General features: G+C 47.6%; 1 protein-coding gene across 4 annotated transcripts in view; it reads right to left on the bottom strand.

Annotated features, from left to right (window-relative positions):
- The window catches only part of TUB (TUB bipartite transcription factor), a 135,522-nt gene extending 130,138 nt beyond the window's left edge, over positions 1–5,384 (bottom strand). For all 4 annotated transcript variants that reach the window (XM_088175678.1, XM_088175679.1, XM_088175682.1 and 1 more), the window contains exon 1: positions 5,239–5,384. In XM_088175678.1, coding sequence (XP_088031804.1) covers positions 5,239–5,294 — 56 coding nt within the window. In that variant the 5' untranslated portion in view covers positions 5,295–5,384. The remainder of the gene's footprint in view (positions 1–5,238) is intronic.
- Positions 5,385–14,250: the final 8,866 nt, after the last annotated feature.

Genomic DNA, 14,250 nt, shown 5'->3' with positions numbered 1-14,250 from the left:
ATGTGTATATTTTGTGTTGATTTTTGCTGCAAGTTAAGACTCAAGTGATTATCTCCTTACTGAAAATTCCTAACCAATATTACCTGGATATATAATATTACTATGGATAAACTGAAGACCAGCTGTAACACTGATTTTCCTTTAAAAACTTACCCTGCACTCTCACTGCTGAGCAGCTGGCTGTGATTTTCACTGCTCCAAGCACCAACCACAGAATCATTTATGTTGGAAATGACCATGGAGATCAAATCCAACCATTAAACCAGCACTGCCAAGTCCACCACTAAACCATGTCCCCAAGTGTCACATCAACATGGCTTTTAAATATCTCCAGGGATGGAGACTCAGCCAGTTCCCTGGGCAGCCTGTTCCAATGCTTGCAACTCTTCAGTGAAGAAATTCTTACATTTGTTAGGATTGTCATGCTGTACATGACAATGCTGTACTTGGCAGTAGGTTTAAATTATATTCTCAGGCTACTTTTGTTTAAGAAGCTTTAAAATGTCTTCTTCAGGGGAAGCAGGAGCTGGGTTTCCTCTCCCACACCTCTCTACAAGGCTGGCAAAAGTCTCTGGAGAATTCACACACTCCAAGGATGTGCTGCCAACCAATGCAAAACATTCACCCTGAGCACGGGAGGATGCAATGAACTCACCTCAGGTCATTCCTAGTGCCTTGGCTTAAGGAAAGAAACATCACTCCCAAACTCTGGCTTCTCCTGTGTCATTGAAATTGAGATGGTTTATTATGAAAGAAAAACAAAGAACCTAATTCCAGCAAACTAAATGCACAACACTGATTAACTTCTAAGGATTTCTGCATCTGTGACAGGAACGTTTTATTCTGGCTTCACTTGAGGGCTGGCTGATTCTACCTCTCCTTTTGTCCCACAGAACAACTTCCTCTTCTTGTCCTCCCAGATCCTTTGTCCAGTGATTAAAGCTCTCAAGGCACCTCATCCAGGAGGGAGCACCTGAAGACACAAGAAGGCAGAGGGGAGAAGGGTGGCTTGGCTGCAAACAAAAAGAGAGGAGCTGCTCTTTGGTGGAATTTAAGTGCACCCACTGCAGCAAACCTGTTCATGCTTCAGGATTTCACAGATGCTACTTCAAAGAAGAGAAGGAAAAAGAAAGCTAAGTTTCTCTAAGACAACTTTTTTTGGATGAAGTTTGGAGGACAGCCCCTATTTACTCATTGATGAAAGCATGTCCCAAAAAAATCAAGGCAGAAGAGTCTAAAAACCTTCGAAAACAAAGATCTAAGATCAAAACCCTCCAACATCATGACCCAGATGCACTGTCACAGCTTTTCAACACAGGCTAAAAAAAGGCAAAACCAGAAATAGCAGCTTCAGAAAGAAGCAAAAAACAACACTGATATCCAGAATAGAACAAAGATAAAGATCAATAGAAAAAAATTTCAAGCTGTCTCCAACAGTTGAAACAGCCTGAGAGCAGGTTTCCCAAAATGTACATTCCAAATGCTGGTGGATAAAACCTCAATCATTCATAGTGTGGTAATTACTGAGGTCGGGATGCTGCACTGAAGTCCTCCAGGGAAGAAAAAGAAAGTAAGTCTGGAGACAAAACAAAGAGAGAAAAAGGGGAAAAACAATGGATGTATTGGTGTCAGGAATAGATGTGAGAAAGGAGGGATGACTTCACATCTGGTAGTTTGCTGTGGCTTGTTGGTGTTTTTTTGTAAAGATCTTTGTTTATGTATAATTATGATGCAAAGATTACTCTTTCCTTCTGCAAAACTTTCTGCTGCTCCTGAGGAACTCCTTCTGGATTAGCCATGAGAGCTAAGCACAGTCCACTGATACATTAAAAAAACTTGCAAAATCGTGGAGAACCACTGATTCCCTGCACAGTTTTTCCAAACGTGGACTGCAGATTCCCGTTTTGAAGTTCCTCCCCATATATTTGGTTTCAAACTGGTCTTCTCTGCCCCTGGATTGACTGAATCCTGCACACTGTCCTAAATTATGCCTTCAATTGAATTCAAATACGTGAATGGTATCAGAGCTCCCCTGAGCCTTCACGAGCACCATTTTGACCTTCAGTGGTGAAATTTGGGTGGTGTTGCTGAGGTTTAAGCATTTGACAATGTGGTACCAGCTGCTGTGAGTGCTAGGAAGGACTCAGGAGTTCTAGCTCATGAGAATGGCTCTACAGTCATAGCAGCCAGAGACTGCTCCTCATTTCCACCTTCCTATCATATTAATGACTTCTCTCCCTGAGCTTTCCTTTCCACCAGGGAATGATGAGAAGCACTGGGTAAAACCTCCATTTGCCACCTCAATTTGCAGACAGCACCAACACAAGGAGCTTCCAAGCATCTCCAAGAGCAAGGTCCTGCACAGTTCCCAAAGAAAGCTGGGGAGAGGCAGCAAGAGTGCACCAGTCCAGCTGCCAAAACCTGCCCCAGCACTGAACACTGAAAGCCTGGAAGAGAACAAGTTTCACTCTGCCCTGGAAGATGAACATTTCTGCACACCCAGGGAATGATGAACAGGTAATGTGATGCTCAAGAGGAAAAGAAATCAAACAGGAACTGAATATAAACTGTCCAACAAACAGCTCGTCACCAAGGACAGAAGGTGAAAGAGAAACTTTCTTTTTTGCTCTAGAAGTTAGCCATCAGAACCCAGAGTTCTTGAGTGTTTCTAGGATCATAAAAATATCCCAAATTTTTGCTTAATTTGCTGCCTGTCTTGTGCTTTCAGCTGGCAATGTGCAAAGTGACCAGGGAATTACAACAGCACTAAAATGGGAGGAGGCAAAGATGTGCACAAGAAAAGGCCAGCTTTTTGGAGTCAGGTGTGGAAATGCCAAATGTGATCATTAAGAGCCTTTTCCAATTGTTCCTGCTTCGTTTTCACACACACACTGGTGTAGGCTGGGGGAGGGAATGGGGGAAACTCCCTCTCCAGTTTTGCAGTCAAGACATTGGACTCACTCCTGGCTGCACAAATTATCTGCAGGAGCAACCCGTGGATATCCTGGGCAGCAAGCCTAAGGGAATACCACAATCACAGGGCCAAATGCTGAGATACACAACAAATGTCAAATAAACCCCATCAGAAAAATACCTGCAAGCTGCACACACGTGTGTGGCCATTTGGAAGGGACACAGCAACTCCCCTCATTTCCATGGGGAAAAATCCATGCATGCATCTTATGGAGTCCAAAGGCCAAACCCTTAGTTTAAGTAGTTTAATTTCATAGATGATGCCTGGTTTCTTTTTAAATGATGGATGAAATTTTATTTAAGGGAGGCAGCACCTGCTCCATTGGCCCTGTCCCACTATTCCTGCAATGCTGATTCATGGATGCCAACACAAGAGGGGTACCTGGGTGCTCTTTTTCACAAGAAAAAGACATTGGCCTTCACACAGTGCTTGGTTGTTCACAGAGCTGCCTCTTTGAGAGCAGGTGGGACTCCTGTAGCCACTGGTGAGCAAGAACAAGCTGGGACAAGATCCAAAAGCAAACATCAGCCACCAGGGTTTGGGATAAAGAAGAGTTAGCTCCTTCTCCTGCCAGGAACCTGGACTCAAGATGGGTGTGGAAGGGCAAGCTCAGCCTGAGAGGACAACTGTGCACTGGTTTTCAGAAGAAGATTGTGAGTAAAAGCTGTGATTCACAAAAAAGACTCATCATCACAGCACTGAAATATGTATATGTATATGTAGATGTAGATGTATATAGTAGACAGTTGGATTTATCAGGAAAAATCCCCAAATCTGAAAACCAGACACCAGAAAACCATCTTGGGCACTGAAATGTTGTATTTATCCTCCCAGATGATGTAGGAAGCCAAGCAGGGTGGACACACAAGTGCAGAATGTTCCCAGGTAAAGGCTGATGAACACTCATCAGTGACTGTCAGGGTCAGGAAGACTGAAAACTGGAGAAATAGATTGCAAGTAATAGATCACAATGTGATAGCACTGAGAAAAAAACCTCCAAGAGGATTTTGTCTGAAATGTTTGGATTGTTTCCTGTAGGGTAAGAATATTGAAACTGCTGTAAACTTGGGCTGCATGGGACAGGCTAAGCTCTTCAGGGTGTCACTGCTGCTCTTTGAGGATGTAGCATCAGATGGAAAAGATCCTCTGCATGGGACAATGCAGCATAAAATCACAGCCTGTTGTATAACTCAGTTTTACATACACACATACATTTAAAAAAAAAAAGAAGATATTGTTCCATTGGCACCACTGTATCTGTATTTTTACTGCTGAGGCAGTGGGAATGCACAAAAAATGAGTGAAACTCTCTTGATGCACATATAAAACATACATACCCACGCAGCCAGGGAGTGTGGGCAATGCTGAATACCTGGTTAAGCACTGAAAACCATTTCCAAGGGTTATTTCTCCAGAATATCGTGGTGGCTTGTGGTAGTGATTCAGCGAGATGCTTAACACTGCTAATGCTTAGCATTTCAGGTGGAACATTTACACAGACAAAACAAAACAAAGAAAAAAAAAAAAAGAAAACGCAAAGAGTATAAAGTTTGTACCCTTTTTTTTTTTTAATCCAGGCTTGAAGAACCTGTCAGTCACAGCCATGAATCACATAAAAACAGAACAATGCCACAATAAATTTCTGTTTCCGGGAAGAGGAAAAGCACGCATGCTGGTATGAAACACAGTGGGAACATTTCAACATTTCACCAAATTCAGCCCTCTCGGCTCTGTGGTACCCGGGCTGCACATAGTGCCTTTTGCAAAACATCACTTTTTAGCCACATCCTGGCTCCCTGCCACCTGCATTCCCCAAGCTTTAGCTTATCTTTGTGGAAAGCTTAGAGCAGCAGCTCGTACAGAACACCTTTCAGAAGTCTGCTGGGGTGATCAGTGCATCCTGAGCCCTGCTCAGAGGACAGAGCATTTGGAAACATTTGCATTCAGGGCTGGGAGCTGGCCTGGTTTGGCTACCCCAGGGTGAAATTCCCACCCTGCTTTCCAGACCAGCACCTGCTGAACATCACCAAACGCCACTGCTGGAGTTCCTGGGGACACAGGCTGTCCCAAGACTGGAACAGCAGCATCACCAAAGGGTTTTGCTTCCCTGAAGAGGGCTCCCCATCTCGGTTTATATAAACCGAGCGTGATGCTTTTACAGTATCAGGAAGGAAGAAAAAAAAAAAAAAAAAAAAGAACGGAAAAACAAGAAAACAACAAACCCAAACAAGAAAACAACCAACCCAAACCAAGACAGGCGGTACCTGTTGTAACTCCATCTACTGTAAGACATGTTCCTGTTGCTGCTGACACCATCCATCTCCGGCTCGGCTACAGCGCTCCCGGCATGGCTCTGCGGGCAGGGCAGGGCAGTCACACACCTGGGGACAGCGACAGGGACAGCCAGCCCCGGCCTGGCCCCGGGATTACCGCCCGGCTGCGGCTTCCATGGAGCTCCGGCTGCTCGGAGCCAACCGCGGCCAGCGCCGCGCAGGGAGCAGCAGCAGCAGCAGGAGGAGGAGGAGGAGGAGGGATGAAGAGAGGGGGAGGCTCCCGGGTCCCCGCCGAGGGGGCTGGATGCTGAGAGGCAGCCAGGAGCCGCGCAGGTAATGAGCTGGAGCGCGGTGCTAAGCCGCTTAAAGGATGTCTATCCACCCAGCGGGGCTGTGCCGGGGACAGCAGCGGCCGGAGCGCCTCCTGCTCCGCCACGCCAGCCTTATTTATTTATTTATCCCGGTTGCCACAGCTACGGGCCCGTGGAGCTGACATCAGCCTCCTCCCACCCACCGCCGGGCCCGGGGCTCGCCGGCCGGATCCTCCCGGTGCTCACGGATCCATCCCGGGGCTCGGGATCGGCGCCCGCTCCGCTCCCGTGCCCGGCGGGAGGGTGGGCAGGGGCACCCGGAGTGCGGGGAAAAGGCTGCGTGCTGCCAGTGTCAGCCGCTGGTTCTGCACAGTGCATGGTCCCAGCTCACCCCTGGGCAGGAATGGGGGTCCCAGTTTACCCCAGGTCAGGGATGGGGGTCCCAGTTAACCCCAATTCAAGGATGGGGGTCCCAGTTTACCCCAGGGCAGGGATGAAGATCCTAGCTCATCCCAGGGCAGGGATGGGTCCCAGTTTACCCCAGGGAAGGGATGAGGATCCCAGCTCATCCTAGGTTAGGGATGGGAGTCCCGGTTTACCCCAGGCCAGGGATGGGCGTCCCAGCTCACCCCAGGGCAGGGATGAAGATCCTAGCTCATCCCAGGTTAGGGATGGGTATCCCAGCTCACCCCAGGGCAGGGATGAAGATCCCAGCTCATCCCAGGTTAGGGATGGGAATCCCAGCTAACCCCAGGGCAGGGATGGGGGTCCCTGCTCACCCCAGGGACAGCCCTCCAGCCCTGAGCTGGCTGCAGGAGTGAAGGCTAAACCTCCCCCCGTGGCTCTTGCACACATGTCCCTGCTGGGGACAGCAGTGTCCCGTGGCAGGACCTGTGCCCTCTGGGGCTCTGTTGCTCACCTCCATCAGCTGAAGGCAGCTCAGGGCCTGTGGTGCTCCCAGGTGCCCACACCTGCCCAGTGTCACACTGGGATTGTGAGGCTTGGCTGTGCCAGGCACAGAGACAGCAGGATCATGACCCCACTGCACACAGGGCTGCCCACGGACCTGGCCATGCCCCGGCCAAGGGAGATGCTAGAGCAGTGCCAAGTGAGCACAGCCAGCCCCCAGGGCAATGCAGGATATCTACAGACACACAGAGATGGGGGCACTGCTCTCAAACCTTCCCCCACACTGTCCCAAATCTTTGGCCTTCTGGCTCCTTCTTTCACTGCTTGGCCAGCCACGTGCCCAGCCCTGATCTTATCTTTAAGATACCTCATGAGAAATGTATAAAAATCCCAAGGATCCATAAATAAGGACTGGAAGGGACTTGGGTCCATCAGGCACAGTCACTCATCTCACAAACCACTGTGCCTGATGAGGGTTTCAGGCTGAAGCTCCAGAGGCTGCTAGTGAAGAGCTCCTAGAATTCCAGAAAGCAGCTGAAAATCCTGGAGTTCCACCCTGCTGACAGAGACTTCCCATTCCTAGCTCAAAGTATTCATGGACATCAGTTAGCCAGTTGTTCTTGTACCATTCAGTTCCTCTAGTTCAAGTAAATGAATGTCTGCCACCACTCCTTAAATTTCCAGTCAATTTATTTTGGAAGGGTGAATAGACCAAACCCTCAATCCCTTTGCATCAGAACAGGTAAAACAACCCCAAGAGCTTTTTCCATGTACCAGTTTTAACCCAAATCAAACCCTTCCTGAATATGAGTGGTATTTTGGCCGTACTTCTTTCAAACAGGGTTCCTTGGAATGGCAATTAAAATGCCCTGCTCCTTGTAACTGCAAATACTCTGTTGTTGATGGGATGTACAGACAGTGCATTCCCATTTATCTCATTTATATTCCACGCTGAGTGACCTGGATGGATCAGACCATCTGGAAAGCAGAGTTACTCACAGCCCATCTCCTCCACCTACCTGCTCTGCTCACACTGAGACATTTGGAAATGGGCAAACTGAAACCATTTACTCGTCTGTGGGATTACTCAGGCCAATATTTTCCACATGGGAGCAGCTGAAAATTATCCTGATGATCCCCTGCAGCCCAGAGATGCCTCTGTCAGAAACAAACCCTTTAAGATACATCAATAAAAGCAAGGAACACAGGGTGGCTGCTCTCCTCCTCACATGCCTCATTCAAAGTGTAGCCCACTGGCACCTCAGGCTCCTTCTCACTCATCCTGGACCAAAGCACTGAGCAGGACAATGTCAGCCAGGTGGTTCAACCTGACAGTGCAAACACAGCCATACACCCAGAGCTGTCTTGAGGCAGGTGGGATGCAAAGATTTGGGGCTGACTCTGCTGAACCTCAGGACAAGCACAGCCTCTCTACATGGGTAACACATCAAAACCAAACCCCCTCCCCACAAATTTTGGCAGAGTAGTGCTTGGAAAACTCACCAGTTCCTGCCTCAGGGGACCCCTTCACGCAGAAGAGATGCTCCAGAGCAGAACCGAGAGTGGTCTCCACTGCTCTGCTGCAGGTTAAACAACAGCTTGAGAGTCCTCAGAAAAATCCTCTGGGCAGCAGAATCAGCCTCCTGGGACACAGGCGTCTCCCTGCTCCCTACATGCAAAGTCTCCCAACCTTTCTGCTCAAGAGTTGTCAATTCTTGTTTCACTAATTCAAAGCAAATGCTAATGACTGACAGTGAAGCTTTTGCCTTTGATCAATTGTGAGCACCTCCAGGCCCTGCTGCTGGGCAGTGACTCTCCTCTGCAAGTGTCCCAGCTCTACCCCCTGACCTGCATTGCTGACAATATTATTTCTAAGCTGAAATTTTCAAAAAAGTTTTGGTGGTGAAGCTGGGGCACTCATGAGCTCATGCCAGGGGCAGGGACACAAATGAGATCCATGCTGGAATTCAGTCAGAGCGAAATGGTTTTCTTGCCATCCATTCTGCTCCCAGTGCTTCAGGGCATGTGTCACCATGTGTTTGAGCACACACATCCCAAATGAGTCACGTCTGCTCCCTGCTTCCAGAGATTCCCTCTGACCACTGCAGATGCAGGGACATCTCAAAGCAAGCATGTTTAATCCGGGGGGAGCAAGGGGCTGGATTTCTGGGTTGGAGCATATGAATGCTGGAGCAGTAACAACATTTCAGTTCTTAAAAGCATTGAGAAGCTGCCCCACAGACTCCCATCCAAGTGCCAGCTGGGAGAAAGACTGGAACTGAGCACTGAAAAGAAAAATGTTCCTTGCTTCAGGTGCTCAGAATACAGCAAATGACTTTATCACCCAAATAAACGTGAGCTGCAATATTGGCTTGAGCTGTTGAAATACCACAGAAATTAAACAGGCAGCAGGGCTGGAGCGAGCAGGCTGTTGCTGCATTTCCCTGCAGACAAATGGCAAAGCACCTGCTGAGTCACTGGATGGAGCCTCGCTGGTTTAACAGAGGGAAGTCAAGAACGCAACCCGAACCCCGGATTAGATATTCTAGAAACACTCTGAGTTTTAAGCGTGCTTTTTGGGCATGCCCCCTCTGTGATTATGTACATGTATCGTACCAGCAGGACGCTGCCCCCACCGCCCCAAAGAGTCGCTCAAATGAGATTAAGAATCTTTCAGCAGCGCTAATTAGCGTTTACGCAAGCAGGGATTTCTCCAAGCCCTCGGCGCTGCTGCCTGGAGGTGAGGATGCTCCCGGCTCAGAATAATGTCCCTGCCCTGCTGCTTCGACAAAAAAGTTCCTCCTTGTCCTCCCGAGGGGCTGCCCAGGTTCAAACCGAGTTCTGCAGTGAGGAGGAGGAGGAGGAGGGGGAGAGCAAGGACGGGGGAGATCCTGGTCTGGGCTCCTAAGCACCATTGCAAGGGGATTTTTCGGAATGCCACTGTCCCATGAGGGGAGACACCCGCTCACACCTGGCTGGGGACAGCGCCAGGGTGACATGTGGGAGACACCAGCAGGAGGATATTGCAGCCCAGCCTGCATGGCAGCTCCAGAGGGAGCCAGGCTGGCTCAAACAAAGCATGCTGGCTCTCATTCAACAGCCAGACAGATTCTAAGGAAAAGCTTCAGGAAAACCAGTTACGAGCCCTTTCACATCTGGACAGAGCATCCCCCTGCAGAACAAACATCTGGGCCTTGCTTAGGAGCAGATTTGGGCCCGTGGACACAGGAACAGCACTGCAGAGCCTGCATCCCCACAGGAGCTCTGCTGCCTTACAAGCATGACATGCCTGTGAAAAAAAACACGACGTAATTTTAAAATTTAAAAAAAATGACAACAGCACAAAAGGCTTGTGGAGCAGCTCATTAAAATGAGGAGAAACACGAAGCAATGGGACAAGCAGTGGTGACTCCAGGACACCCAGCATCCCTGCTGGGGACTCCCTAAGCCTTGGATGACATAAAGCGTTCTGCAGGGGAACTTGGGAAGGAGGAATGTGCCTGTCTGCTTTTCCACCTCCCCTCACATTACCCTGCTAAGGTAAAGCTCGTCAAAGTTGGGCTTAACGATTTTGCCTGAAAAGAAAGTATTTACATCCTTAAGAGTACCTGGCATAATTATGTATTTCATCTTCCTTTCAAAGGATAATGCAGCTTCTAAAAATTCCCTCCAAGAGCCATTAGGATTTTATGCTGCTCCTGATACAATAAACAACTTCACTCGTCAGGCTCCAGGCATTTTGCAAAGAAGCCAGCATGACAATTTACATCGTGCAGAAAGGAACCTGAAGCAGCACAGCATTCCTAGCAGCAACCAAGAAACCCTGGCAGACACCCACAGTGGCCCTGCAGCCTCCACATGGCAATGCCTCCATTCCTACACAGCCACAGAATGACCCAAGCCTCTGGAAATCTGCCTGGAAGTGTTTAGAAACCTGACCACACCATCCATGAAGTCCCAGTCTTCACAAGTGTAAGAAACTGGCACTGTGCTCATGAGAGCTCAACTTCTTTTTAAGAGCTAGAAAATACTATATTTACTATATATATATATATGATGTGTATGCTGTACTTGCTCTATAGAAAATACTATAATTACTAAAGCAGAGGAAGTCCACAGCAGCGTGGGTGCTGATCTGTATTTTTTAGCAGGCTCAGTCTCCCTCATGGACCATATTGCTGAAAGGACAGTGTGGTGGTTTCATCCATCTGTACAGTGGGAACTGCTGAGGCAATCTCTTAGTAATTCATTAGCTTTTTTCATCCCCTACTTCTCTCTGAAATATATCCTGATTTCCCACATGTGCAGAAATGGTGGGACATAAAACATGAGACTATGCCAATGGATGAGTATAGTGACCTTCTCTGAGGTATTGCTTTGTTAATCAATAAAAATAAAGAGCTGAAATATAAAAATTGCTCTGACAATTTGACATTTCCAAAAAAAGTTTGTGTTAAAGAAGGCACAAAGCAGCTCTGGACAATGATGCTCCCATCCACCACGTTCCCCTCCTCTGGGACCAGCAGCCTCCCAGTGTTTTTCTCAGGCTGCAGCAGTTTGTGTCAGCCCTGAAGCCCCTCGGCAGCCAGCTGGCAGTGCCACTCTTTGGGAAATTCCAGTCCCCACCTGCTGGGGATTTTTATATTGCATTCATCCCTCTGAACTGGCATCCTCCTGTCTGTGAAAGAAGTCCTGAGCTTTACCAACTGACATTCAGGTTCAACAAAACCACATTCGTTGGTTTTTTTCCAATTTATGCTGCAGGAGCAATGGCATCATCCCCAGTACAGAACCAGGTATTAGTAAAGGTGTTTTAAATCCCTGCCCTGCATGTGTTGTTCCCATTCCTGTTTCTCCATGATTCCTGCTGACATTAAGAAGGAAACTGTTGATGCCTCCTGAGGTTGTGTCCTCACACACCATACTGACATTCCCAGATTTTTTTACATTTTTTACTTTTACATTCCCAGATTTCTGCAGCTACCACAGTGAGTGGAGAAGCAGCCAGGCAGGCAGCCCTGTCCTGAACGAGGATTGGCACTGACTGGCTTCTCATACAGAGATTTTTAAACCATAGAATGGTTTGGGTTGGAAGGGAAATCGGCGAGCATCTCATTCCAAGCCCTGCCATAGGCAGGGACACCTCCCACCAGACCAGGCTGCTCAAGGCCAGCCTGGCTTTGAACACTTCCAGGGAAGAGCAGACATCCACAACTTCCCTGGGCAACCCATTCCAGTGCCTCAACACCCTCACAGTAAAGAATTTCTTCCATAAAGCATTTTGCTAGAGGAGGAATTCAGTACCAGGAGCATTAAAAAAGACTCCTCAGGCTTTTTAAATCAGAATCTGGAGAAGGGGGGCAGAAATAGCAAAACAAATAAAAAATTCAATCCATTTACTCGTTTAAAAATTAATTTTTAAAGCTTAAAAAAAAACCTTCTAATTGTTTAAATGTCATGAGAAATTAGGATTACTTTAGGTAAACAGAACATGAGAATATCAAAAAGTGAATTTGAAATCCAGAGACATGCCCACATGCATCAGGCTGTCCCCTCTACTGGAAAGTGGGAACTTTGTCACCTCAGTGTAGTGACACAAGCCAAAAATGAACTGGTGACCACATTTCAAAGGGCAAAACACCCTGTCATTTTCAGTAGAGCAGGCAAAAAAGCACCAACAAATCTCCCTGCAGCTGTCAACCCTTTCACATCTCAGGTTTGTGATAAACAGTGACAGATTTCACCCTGGAACACAGCAATTACGCTTTCCAGGTTTTTAACGTTGTTCTGAAATAAATAATGTAATTGCCAGATATGGAAAAAAGGTCACTTGATCCTGCTCAGGCTGAGAAGAGTTTTCAATTACAAAATCCTTCACTAGAGCATAAAACCACAGCACCCTGCTCTTGTGCAGGGCATTATTCCAGAGGATCCATGTATAGATATTAAAGTAGCAGAATCTTCTGGCAGGTGATCAATTGGAAACCAAACTGCAAAAGCCTTGTAATGCATTTATTCCTCATTCACAGGCAGCAGCCCATAATTAAAGACCAAAGCCCCTCGTGCTCCTGCACACAAGGTACAACACCTCTTTCATGGTTCAATTAAAACATCTGAGCCTGAGCTGCAAGGCTTCACCATTTATCTCCTTGACATCCCACTCCACAAGCTACTTCTCTGCAATGGGAAGCAGCATTTAATACATTCAAAAATATAACAGAGGTATCTGATTAATACCCTAAACCACATCAGCTGCACAAGCCACTGCTCCTGTCTCTTCTTTCTGGATCTTTGATGAACTGGAGCCAGCAATGCAAGCCTTGTATGCTCTGGGCAGCCACCATGGACCAGTGTAACCTTCACGAGTGCAAACCTGACCCCCAGGTAAGCCACAGAGCTCTGCTGGAGTTCTAAGCTGCTTTAAAGAAAACTTCTGATTTTAAAAAGGTCTTTGCCTTTGTCCTTGTAAAATTCCATGGGCTCCTGTTCCTCCAGCAGCCCCATACCCAAGTTCACCAGCTAGTTCTCCCCAACTTGCTGTCACGGCAAACACGTTAAGAGTTCACCAGGTTGTCCCCTTCAGGTCACTGGCAAAATGTCCAAGATGCCAGGTGAGATCCCTGCAGCATTTCTCTTCACCAGACTCTGCCTGGAGGTCAGCCTGCTACACACTGAGGACAGCCACTCCCTCTAAGCCCAGCCCATCAGTCAGTGCTTTACCCAGCCCACAACACCCTGAACCTTGGTATCAAAATAGGGTAGGAAGGGCTGAGGTGAGGTAAGAACACACTGATGTCTCCTCATCCACAAATTCAGTCACTTTATCACAGCAGGCACTCCTGGTGTTCAGGTGTGACTGACTCCAGTCAATTCATACATTTATACAGATCTTTCCTAACCACTTCTATGTGCCCAGAAATACATTCCTGGAGGACTCACTGCAGGACTTCCCACACACAGGAGCAAGGATGACTCCCTGCAGTTCCCTACATTGGTTCCCAGGCCTTGCTTGAAGAGGGGGACAACACTTGCTTTCCTCCAGCCACCAGGAATTTCCCTGCTTTCCATCCAGGACAGTCATGAAAGATGTCCCAGCAGCCTTGTGAGGGCATCAGCAGGTTCTCTCCCCCTCTTAGATGGTCTGTGAATTGTCCTGTGGGTCAAGCCCTCCAAAGTAACCCTGCCTTGCTCCTTACCCACTGCTCCTGCCTCTTCTCCTTCTACCTCCTCATGTGCACCTTGGAATTCAGGTTGGTCAAGAGGCAACAGAGGCTCTGGGTTTCTGCTGTCACTAAATCCCCCAGCAACAGCTCCCCACTTTCCTGGTCCAGCACCCAACTCTTGAGAGACAAACACACACAGGGGAATGGTTGGGAACAGTCTGAGGAATATGTCACATCCAGTATGAAAAAGTCTAATGGGAATTCTAAGGGATTGCTCTACAAGTGGGAAATAGGTGTGTATCTCCCATTCCCACTCCAGAGCCCTTCAAGGACATTCATTCCAAGTGACATTGCTGGAAAGAATTCATCACAAATGCAGCAAGGGAAGAGCCCAAACCTCAGAACCTGGCAGTGACAGATGCCTTCCCAGATATCCTACAAACCCTCCAAAATTTGGTGTCAGTATTCATCATGGATGTATTATTTAGCTGAACACGAAGTGTTGATGCATAACTTTCTGTCTGCAGATTGTTTATTGTTATTATTGTTATTAATGATAAACAAGTATCACTCATGTTTGCTTTGTCTCTGATATTCCTGACACGACTGGCAACTATAAA

The sequence above is a fragment of the Sturnus vulgaris genome, chromosome 18 (assembly GCF_052056855.1).
Source record: "Sturnus vulgaris isolate bStuVul1 chromosome 18, bStuVul1.hap1, whole genome shotgun sequence".
Taxonomy (NCBI): domain Eukaryota; kingdom Metazoa; phylum Chordata; class Aves; order Passeriformes; family Sturnidae; genus Sturnus; species Sturnus vulgaris.
Note: the sequence above shows the minus strand (reverse complement) of the source record. Positions and strands in the feature narration are given on the sequence as shown.